The sequence below is a fragment of the Cystoisospora suis genome (assembly GCF_002600585.1).
Source record: "Cystoisospora suis strain Wien I chromosome Unknown contig_8641, whole genome shotgun sequence".
Classification (NCBI taxonomy): Eukaryota; Apicomplexa; class Conoidasida; order Eucoccidiorida; family Sarcocystidae; genus Cystoisospora; species Cystoisospora suis.
The window spans coordinates 1-10847 of NW_027161419.1; the positions used below are offsets into that span (position 1 = coordinate 1).

General features: G+C 56.3%; 1 protein-coding gene across 1 annotated transcript; it reads left to right on the forward strand.

The window, feature by feature from the left end:
• The first annotated feature begins 2 nt into the window (after positions 1-2).
• CSUI_010866 (uncharacterized protein) lies at positions 3-9180 on the forward strand. The gene is made up of 5 exons (XM_068070967.1): positions 3-677; positions 1056-1470; positions 1792-5408; positions 6016-6126; positions 6428-9180. The coding sequence occupies exons 1-5, from the start codon at positions 231-233 to the stop codon at positions 8516-8518; spliced, it is 6681 nt and encodes a 2226-aa protein (XP_067917057.1). The 5' UTR covers positions 3-230; the 3' UTR covers positions 8519-9180.
• Positions 9181-10847: the final 1667 nt, after the last annotated feature.

Genomic DNA, 10847 nt, shown 5'->3' on the forward strand with positions numbered 1-10847 from the left:
GTTCTGCGGTCTCAGAAGGAAAGAGTGGCTTGCCCGGCGATGGAGTGGAGCCCAAAGCTGGCGAGACAGAAGAAGACACGAAGGAAACGTCAAGAGCCGCGCATGACAAGCACTGTCACAGAAAAGGGGACGGAGGGGTGGGAGCCAGGAGGGCGGGGCAGACATTTGAAGAGACAGCAGAAGACACTCAGGTGGGTAACATCGGAGTCAGCATTTCACAGTCAGCAGCCATGCAGTCAGCCACCTTGTTACGGTCAGACACAAGGAGCTCCGCACATGGCTACGGTGGAACGATGAAGAGGAGAGGAACAGAGAAGGGGGGTCGAGCGTTTTCAGGATATGTTAGCGAGATGCGAAATCACCATCCTTTGCGAAACACAAGACAGACACCGAATGGAACTCATGTCGGCGGCCGTGAGCTTCGAGGGACCTCGAGGGACCCCTCAGTTCCCCCACCTGCGCATATCGGAGCGCCAGACAAGAGTGCGAAGGATTTGCGACACCAACCTCCTCTTACCGAGGGCTTGTCCGATGTTTCTGACGGCACAGACTTAGATAATGACGGCGAAGCTGATGCTGCACGGCTTGCTTTGCTCAGTAGCCGGGAGAGGATCCCTGTTGGTCGGGTTGCGGCACTAAAAATGAAGCTCGAAAGGCGCCTTGAAAGGCGCAAACAGGTAACCGTTGAACTGGGCACGCTTTGGTTGGTGACAACAGAGTGCAGGAACATCAGGAGAATCTCAAGCTCAGAGTCCTGGTTCTCCTATGCACGTGTCGGAAGAGCCGCTTGCCACCTCGCAGAGTCTGGCTTGCTCGTGCGTACTGCTTTTGCGTGTACATGCATACTATACCCTTAGCGTCAACAGAGTATATATCACGTATTCTCGGCAGCTGTGTAGGAGCGAGACTGTGGGGCAGACGGTTGCTTCGGAGTCCAGATAACGCACATCGAGCGGTTGAATGCACTTTGCCTCCTTCTATGGCCTGATCTCCGGCGATCAGTCCTCCGTTGACTCTGCATAGACCTCTGCACTGCCCTCTCCTTCCCGTTGCAGCGCCGAGCGGCAATGCAGGCTTTGCTGGAGCAGCAGGAAGCGGCGGCGGCTGCCGCTGCCGCCGAAGCAGCCAAGAACGCGTCTCCACCGCCTGTTATTGTGCGGTACATGACGCAAGATGAGGGTGCTGCTTCTTCCTCGGAAAGGTCTTCTGCCGAAGGCGACCCTCTGGATTTCTATTTCGATGAGGTGAAAAGCCAACAGTCGAGTGGTTGTGACATTCAGCATGATGACCATAAACTAGAGCAGCACCTCGAACCATCTGCCTCGCCCGTGCCGGCTGTGGTTCGGGGACCCGGCGACCTGCAGTTGACAAGTATTTCAAGGGAACCCACAGGCGGCTGTATAGGAGAGGAAGCTACCGGACATGAAGGTGCCGGACAGACACAGCGAACCAATGTAGCCCCCCTTATAGGTGAGCGCAGACTTTTCTTGGTCGATTCCCCCTCTCAGACACTCTTGCCCAGAGCAGCAATCATGTCTTCATTTCTCCAAAGCGCGCAAGTGCTCCTGCTTCCAATCGTTTTCTTGGAGAGAGAACAAGTGTTTCACCTGCATGTTCTGCGCAGCACAGCTCTGAAGTGCCGTTTTGTTTTTTCTTGTTTGGTAGGACGGGGGGAAGTGCAGCCTTCGCTTTTCTGTTACCGGTGAAGGCGGCGCGCCCATACCTGGTTTTTCTTTTGCACACCTGGTAAAGAAAGAATGTCCCCCTCGTGTCTGGTTTGGATTTCTTCAGCTTACACTCTCGCTCAAGCCGGCAAAATGGTTTCTCTAGAATCGGGTAATGCAGTTGGGTCCTCTGCGTCCCCAGACACAGGACTGATCCAGCACCCTGACTCTCACTTTACCTCTCCGGACGGTACTCGAGTAACGCCTGAGGCCGCGCTCCCTACTTCTTCGGGAAATGCTCTGCGGAAGACATTTTCACGGACTGAGGAATCCTTGTCGGCTCGGGGATCGCCTCCTGGACGTGTCGGCGGAGCACAGCTTCAAAAACAATCAGAAGGCAGTAGCAGTTCTCCAGATCCCTCAGCCTACGGCAGGGACACCGTGGGCTGTGGCCGGGCTCCCGTGGGTCTCGCTGAAGAAGGCTGCTCGGCCAAGACTGCTAGCGCCGCACACTCTGATCCGTCTGTAGCGCTTGCGGTGTTAATGCAAGGGCATCAGGCTGCTATATCTTCCGCTTCATTGCGAGATTATTTTCTTGCCGACTTTGCCCCAAAAGTATACGGACGGAGGGCAGTCCGAACTTGCATGTCCTCCTCTGCTGTGGTAGCGAAGAAGCCTGAGAGAGCTAATGTGTCCACACCTGCTTCGCAGCCTCACGTTCTCAAGGAGAGAGGGAGAGATCTCTCTGGGCCGCGGAGGGTAGCAAGTGGCTGCGCTGCATTCCAGTGTCTGGCTGGTGGACAGAACGCAACTGATGTTGGTTCTGGTCCCCACGACAAACGTCGCTCTCTGACTTCAGAATTGCCAGCCTCGTCATACCCAATTCATCACTCGTCCGCGATGCCATTGTCTCACGCTCCCTTGTCAACCTATAACCTCAAGGATGTATTCTTGTATCTCAGAAACTCTGTGATGACTAGTACAGTTCCACCGGTTTCAGCGACCGCGGGAGGCAAAGGGAGCTTTCGCCGGAGCCGGAGTCTTTTTCAGCGACCTTGCAAGGGGTCCGAGCAGGTCGGAACTGCTTCACTCGGTAGAGGGAGCAATAGCTGCAGCTCAGGTCCACCATTAAGACGCCATTATACGGATGTGGTGGGAGGAGGAAAAACAAAGTGCGAGAGGTCTAGGTCTCTTCGGTTCGAGGAGTCCTCTGCGGAGCTCGGCGGCCAGGACGCGATACCGGTGATGAAGAAAGACGATACAACAACGCCGTCTGTAGGAATCTTAACTACCTCGCGGCAGGCATCAGGCCGGAATGAGGAGGGCTGCAGCTCACGCGCACCGGTTCGAAATGACGGAAAAACCGGCGATGACGGGGGAGTTGTCAGTGAGTCAGCTGGCTTTCAGAAGCCAGTGGAATACCGCGCGATTGTGAAAGTTGCCACAAAGACGCTCGCAGTTTCGGAAAATGCTCGCTTACAGCGAGTGTGCTGCGACAGGCGCAGCAGCACCAGCGGCGACTGCCAGCCAGATAGTTCATCTGTGGCTGCTCCGGACAGACCAGAAGCGGCTCCTTTGTTCACGTCCACTGAAAAGAAAAACGGGCCAGCTGATGTAGCAGTTGACAGCCGTTTCAGTTCGTCGGCAACCCAAGGTGAGAAGCAGGTGGCGGGCGAGGGACCTCGTAATATAAGCACGGAGACGAGGAAGACATACAAAGGCGAAGAAAAAGTCCCTGCAGCAACCAGCATCAATCGCCCCGTTTGCGTGCCCAGGCTGGACCTGACTCCGGTTTCTGAAGCGAGAAACGCCCTCAACCCTCCATTGAAGAAAGCCTACCAACGACCGAGTATGGACACGCCTTGCATCTCAGGCTTCTCTACAGACAGGACCAGTTGTAGATCATACCTGCAGAAGAAAGAACGAGATTCGGAGGAGGCCCTGGGAGTGTCTCCGGGCGGGAGGCTTTCCCGAGCAGAGGCTCGCCGGGAAGCGAGAGAGGTAGGCGGCGTCGCTTACTTGGAGCAAGCAAATGCTGGGAGGGACATCGGAGTCCGCAAGCTTGTCAGTGAGTCGAAGAATAAAGAAGTAACAGATTCCCTCGAGAAAAACCCCCGTCCTGAGTGTCCCAACCCCGGTCGCACCGGGATATTGGTTGCCGCTGCTGGTTTGCCTCCGATTCCTGGAGGGAGGGCAGCAGGGGGTGTGCTGCCGCGAATCCCGATCTCATCCCGAGTGGTGCGGTGCAATCCAAGTCTGTTCACGGCCCGTGTATGCACGTTGCTAGCTAAGCAACTGGAGCAAGAAGAACAGTGCCGGGGGGACGCATCGCATAGGGGGAGTCGCTCTAAAACCGCTGCGAAGAGGGACAGTGGATTAGAGGCGGCTCGATCGTATTCTAGTGGGAAGACTGGAGACCCCGGACGGTGGTCGGGCGCACCAGGAAAAGATCTGCTTTCATCCGCTTCTTCCTCGAAGAGCTCATCGGTCTCTCGTGCTTCCTCTAGTGTAGCATCTGTGCTCGCCCGCTCACCTCTGCAGCTCATAGAGGCGGACGAGGGGGGGCCGCAGCGCAACAGAAGCAGCGCGTCGTCCCTACGGACAAACTCATCGTCGCAGACGAGAAGCCGAGGATCGGATTCAGGAAGTAGCGGGCCTCCCCACCAGACAAACGTCTCTACGAGCGGCTCGCTAAATCATTTTGTTGTTAGGAGTGGTTTCTTGGACATCGAACCCTCAGCGTCCTTACTTGCTCACTTGCCTGTGAAATCCGCTCCTTTGAACGACAGTGTCTCCTCCCCTCGCAATGCTGATGTTCGGTCGCAAGAAGAAAACAAAGGTACCGCCAGTTCCTGCCACAGGGACACTCAGCTTATCGATACACAGTTCTGGGCCCTTGATATGCCAGACGGAGGGCCGCGCGGCTACTGCCCGTTTGAGCACGGAAATCACACGAGACCCGGCAGCAGTGAATGCTCTCCGGCTGCGACAGCAGCAGATCTTCAAGGACAGCAGCCGGCACTGCATCCAAGCGATGACGGTCTGCCTCTCAAGTCGGCGCGCACGAAATCCAAGACTAGGGCACACGGGCGCAGAGTCCGCGAATGTGGGGTGGACGCGGAAGTGACCGAGATGGCGTGGGATGTCTGGAGCGCAGCTGGACCGGATGCCCTCGGGCCCGACGGCACGTTGCTTACCTCGGATCCGGACATTTTGTTGGATGCGAGGGAGAGCTTACAGGCGGCACTGTTTCTCAAGCCAGCGTCGACAACCTCGTTGTCTCTTGTGGACAGCCCTTCAAGTCCTCAACAGCTCCGATCCGAAGCTACCGTGGGGCATGCGCTCAACTTGAAGGGAAGCAGCATAAAAGCCCTGGGTTCGATTGACTTAGAAAGTGCCTCGGATGGAAACAGGATAGGCATTCCTTGCCAAGTCAACAGCAAATTACGCGGCGAGACCATCTGTAGACAAAAACGAGAGAAAAGTACAAAACATGCCCGCAAGGAGCTGGGGAGGTCTAGGGGAAGGGGGATCGGAGGAGTGCCTGAAGGAAGCGCAGAGGATACCGAGGGATTAGCCTTCCCCACAGACGAAGATAGTATGGAGACTGAGCACGAGATCACAGACGGTTTTGACCGACGAGCAACCTCCCGACGACTTCGCCGCAGTGGGGGAAACGCAACGGAGAGTGAGGCACCGATGCGAGGGCGGGCTCAAGACAGGGCGAAGTCCATGACGGAACAGGTAAGCAGATCCATGGGACTGAGTGCAGCTTCTTTCATGCTAACAGCTCTTCAAGCCGTGACGGACCCGCGGGGACGCCCGGAAGTTTCGTTCGTCAGCAGGCGGGTCAGAAGGCTGGTTGCCGTCGGCGTTGGTGATACCGACGCTGACAAGAAGCAGCAGCGCGCCAGTGGACTCGGGCAGGTCAATCTGGTTTCATTAATTGAGATTCGTGTAGTCCGCGGTCCTCGCGATGGACAGGAGCCGTGCGAAATGAGCTGACGCCGACACTTAATTTTCGAGTATCGTGTCTTTGGTTGGGGGAGCCGCATAGTCCAGGTTCGGCAGGCCGTAACACGGCAAACGCGTTCCTCGCATATTCTGACAAATGCGACAAACACGCACGTTTCGCTGTTGCTATGGTCTGCGAGCGTTTACAAAGTGCCTGCGGTGCGGGGGCGTGTCTGCGTAGTACCGCCTAGCTTTTCGTCGGAGGACATAGCAGGCTTGAGACATTCTGCTCACAGTCAAAGACCCCTGCAGAGACAGCGAGCGACGCAGGCCTCAGAATGATCTGGTCTGAATTCTCAGGCTGACGGCCAATGCGGCTTCTGTATGTCTCCTTCAGTATGCGCTTCTCGAACGGCGCCGTGACAATAAAGCAAACAATGAACTCGTGGACAATCGGGGCGTCGATGACCAAGGTTCTGTTAACAATGCCAGCTCTCCTTCAGAGAGGGTAAGCCCATTCCTGGGACCACTCCTGGAAGGTGGCTCGCTTTGTGTCTGAAGTAGCTAGCTCAAAATTTACTTCGGTGGCTTAGTGTTCTGCCGTACTTGGTCACTGGAACCTTCTGCTCAGTTAGCGGCTTTAGGGTCCAGGTATCTTTGTAAAGGCTGCTTCTGTCTTGAGCGGTTTGGGGGGGTGACGACGGGATGGCGTCCTCGGCAGCAAGGTCTCCCTCCAGTTGTCTGGTATTCGTGTGCGAGGTCCGGCTGAGCTGACGGCGAGTGCATTTGTATGTGCTCACCTGTGGCAGGCGCGGCACGGCCAGCTGGGCGGATCTGGTCAGTTCTGCGAGGCTCGGACAAGGGCTTCTGGTTCTCAGCTGGCAAGCTCACCAGTGTGCTCAGCTGACCTGCTCGACCGGACCAGTTCACAGGATACTGCGAACAACGAAAGAGATATGCGAACTGCTGTTGGTGCAGCTCCCCAGAAAAGGCGGACAAAGCGAGCGTGCAGCCCGCAGGCTAGCAGTCCGGATAACAAAGGCAAGGCCAGTATCATCGGTCACAGTGGTACAGAAAACAGTGCTCGAGAGAAGTACAGACAGACATCCGGTGAGGGTCTTGAATGTAATGGCATTTCGACCCGCATTTCTAGTGGGACGACCAGCAGTACCCAAAGTCGCAATGACAGCTCGGGGTTTGTACAGAACCGGACGAGCAGTCGGCACTCCGGGTCCTCTGGTCCTCATAGCTCTCGCGGAGGCTGCATAGGGGCACCACGACGATCAGTTGCCCAGCCGGTTGACTGGTCGAGGGTTCACAGGGGAAACCCAGCTGCAGATGCCAAAAAACTAAGCAAGGCTGAATCATTCGCATACTTCGAAAGTGACACAAGTACTCTGGCCACCAGGTCCACGACGCATCCAGTCACGCACAGCAACAGCACCACTAGTACGAGCAGTACTGGGGTTCACCAGAGGGCGAATGTTGCAGCGGTGAACGCCACGGAGTGCAAGGGTGAACAGTGGGCCGAACTCGAAAATGAACGAAGCGTGGTCCAGCGCCAGCACCATTTCCTTGGTGGTTCAGCTCCTGGGGGACGCGACGGAGGCGAATATTCAGCCGGCATGACGAGCTGTGCAGCGTGTGGTGCGGGGTCTGCAGATGCTTGCATCTGTAATAGCGCTCTTTTTGATGACTTGGGAAGGGAGGGGGGAGGCGTTTTCCGTAGTCGAAAAAGGCATCCGGAGGGCAGCGGCGGCCGGCGACTCCCTGTGCAAGACAACTCGTTGGCAGGTATTCCTAGTGCTCCAGTATTGGTGGTCGATTCCAACAGACAGTCGACAATTGCCGGAAAAGAACAAAGAAACCTGTCTTCTCATTTTATAGACTCTTCTCGCGTTTGTGCAGCACCTCCTCCGACAGGGGGACGAATAGCTCGTTCGCCTATACGTGGAGTGATAGACGTCGACTATCGTAGTCGGGCTCCTCGGGGAAGAGACAGATCTGTAGGGACGTTGAGTATCCATCAGACTGCGTACGACCGAGAGGGCTTTGGAGGTGGAGCATCTCCTCGCGGGCGAAGAAGGGCTGATAGTGCCGAGAGCTTCCTTAGCCGGGGCACTACAAAAAATACTGCAAGACTGCGTGATGTGGTGCCCGAGGCGACCGGCGATCACTTTGTTCAATGCTCGAGAGGAGATGATATTCCTACTACCGTAGCGGAAGAGAACAGGGCACATGGCGCAGGCTTGAGAGGTGACACAGGAGAACGAGGCAGAAAAGCGGTGCATCGTCGGGATTCACCTTCCGTTCCCGCGGAAATCCGAGATCCGTCTTTGACTGCCGACCAGAAGCTCAAGCGGTCGAGCGAAGGAGACTGCGGCAAGGAAGGGGCACCACATAAAGGACGACGCGTCCTGCAAGCCCGATGGCGGGAGGTGCAGAGAAACGCTGGAGGACCAGAGGAAGGCAGCCCCAACACTCGCGTTTCTGACGGCTCGGGAGCAGCTCACTACGACTGTCTGGCGCGGGATACACCTCGCCGGTGCTGCAAACCCTCAGCCCGACACCCCATGGCTGGCAAAGAAGACGCGAAGCTGACTTCAAATGCGCTTGAGGAAGCGCACCCATTTTTCTACCGCCAACCCAGGACCGGTGCAGCACTCCCCACTTACCCGAGTACAGTGTCACAGCCGCAGGGTTCGAGACTGCCTCGGCAACAGCAACGCTCTGGAGCGGCTGATTTCTTTGGGCCCGCTGCTGATGACCGGGGTCGTCCGGATGGCCAGGTCGCACCGCAGGCGTCCCCCTTCAACATGAGAGAGATAGGTCAGAACTTCCTGACCGGCATCCACTCGTTCCTTGGAGGAGCCGGACTTGGAAGAAACGAGAGGAAGTGAGGCAAGATTTCTTTGTGCAGCTCTCATTTGCCTGCGCAGTCGCCTACTTGTCGTCTCGTAGAGGGGAGGTGGGTGAGCATTTCTCGGAAGCACAGAATGCTCTTCTTTTTTGTCGAAATCTGGAGTGTTAAGTTCCTGAGTGAGTGGGGTGGCTCTGACACTGAAGTATGGTGGAATGTCACGCAGTCACACAGAGGGTCCTGGACAGCTTCCCCTAGAGAAACGTGGCAACCTGACAACGAGCTTCCGCAGGAGTGTGTGCCACAAGGTGAAGTGGTAGGGGGGAATGCTTCGCAATGGAGGGAGACCTGCCAGTTGTCTCTTCTTGTTGTCGAAGGCGGGATCTGGACACAGTTCTCGGCAATGTATTAGACACCCCAGTGCGGCCAACGAACCCGAGAAAACGATTCCGGCTGGTGGCGAGAGGACTGTCCGGACGTTGAGTGGCGAAGTCCCGGGAAAACACCGAGAGTTGGCAGTTTGTGCCTTACTGGCCTTCTGAAGGTAACCTCATCATAAGACGGGCTGTCTTGGGTCAGAGGGCTCAGCTTACGACATGTGTAACTCCAGTCGTGGTTTTTGTCACTGTGTAGGTGCTTAGATCTCTGTGCGTGTTTGTTCACTGGCAACCTTCCGAAATCGGATTTTCTAATGGATTGTCCGCAGGTGTTGACGACCCTGCCCTGGCTGACTTGGACGACTCTCTCGGTAGTGACTGGTTCTTCGGAAAAGTCACTTCTAGCTCCTTTAGTCAGCGGACTTCGGCCGGAGCGGTGGTCCCAGTTGTGTCAAGCACGTGATACAGGGCACCAGCGGTCACATTGCTCAGTACCCGCGGGATTCCTGTTTTTGTCGCCTGCCCCGGCCGTTCCCTATTGTTATGCCGAGTCGTGCAGGTCGCAAACAGCACACTAGCTTTCGGGCGATCAGCTCCTGCGCCAGGCTGTCGCCGTGCGGCGGAAATCCAGCCGGACACACTACATATTATGGCCGGGGCAACAAGCCGTGATCGGGCGCGGTGCTATAGGGTCTCACATTACCGGGTGGAACACAAACGCAGCGTGAGCTTCCCCAGTCCTCTCCGACGTCAGAAGAAAAGGGAGAGCCCAGACCGTAGAAAGTGGTAGCGTACACGAGAACGTTTCCCCGGCTCATCAGAGGCACTGAGTTCGTACACCGTCTCCACTGTAGGGGCAACATGGCGTCGCCTCCATATTCAAATGGAGTCTCGGGATCCTTCCATAGCCTGTGAGGCTAGCTTGCAGTCCGTAGTTCCAAATTCGTACACGGAAAGCAGGCCACTGAAGAGCCATAGGTTTAACGTCCTTGGTGCTCACAGTCAAAGGACAACAACACCACTCTCTTCATTGTGTGTATCACCGAGGCTCCCCATACTATTGACCATCCGTCGCAGACCATCATCCGTCAGCCGTCGCTACCGGTACACAGGAGAAGCTCCCTTCTCAGGATCTACCCGTAACGGCTGCGTGGTCGCTGTAAGGGCGTGTGAGCTTCCAGACAGCATTCGGCAAGAGCTACTGGGCGTCCGCACGAGAGTTTCACGCCGTCGCGCTCGCCAGCTCCTAGCGAGGAAGCAGAGTGTCGCCGAAGCGCAAGGTTTCGAAAGTGAGTCTCACAAAAGCTTCGACTGTCAGTCGAGACTGGTTAACACAGCGGGCCAACGGGGTGTACTTCAGGCTTTCAGCCAATAATTAACAGGGGAGAGGGATAGGCAGGCAGCCTCACAGGTCAGAGCGCCTCATCGCCTGCAGCCGGCGCGAGTCTTGCCCGATCAGCACCAGTGTGAGTTTTATTGCCAAGTCACTAGACAGGAAAAATTGGTCACAGGATTTTACCTGCTGTCTCGGAAGTTCAGAGAGAGCAAGGGAGGCGACATGAAAGCCGGGTCTCGCCGTTCGGAGGCGTGTTCGGAATCGGTCCTTCCGGCTGACTCTTGAGGCGGCACGGGTCATACAAAGGCGATGCAGAATCGCTGTGGAGCCGAAATACGAAGCGATGCAGAAGCAAGCAAAAATTTCCTTATGGTTGTACGTCCCAGATGGCTTAGGCTACAGCGCTTGCGCAGAGCCAAGATTAATCACAGGTCCGACCAGTGCTTGCGGGAAGCTGTGTGGGGTCGCGCCTAACTACGGCAAACATTGTTCCTCTCGTTGCTGAGACTAGTGAGCATCGGTGGACATGTGCAAGTTCGTCTGTTGAGCCCCGAACCCAGCAACCAAGGCTTGGGTCGGCACCCCGCAACCCCCAGGCCTTCATCTGCTGCTTGATGGGCATCGTAGATGTGGCAGTGTCAGGAAGCTCGCGTCCT

Coding starts and splice junctions, on each gene's coding strand:
- CSUI_010866 (XM_068070967.1), top strand. CDS start 231: ATGCAGTCAGCCACCTTGTTACGGTCAGACACAAGGAGCTCCGCACAT. Junction 678..1,055: donor GCCTTGAAAGGCGCAAACAG/GTAACCGTTGAA, acceptor TTCCCGTTGCAG/CGCCGAGCGGCAATGCAGGC. Junction 6,127..6,427: donor CCAGCTCTCCTTCAGAGAGG/GTAAGCCCATTC, acceptor CACCTGTGGCAG/GCGCGGCACGGCCAGCTGGG.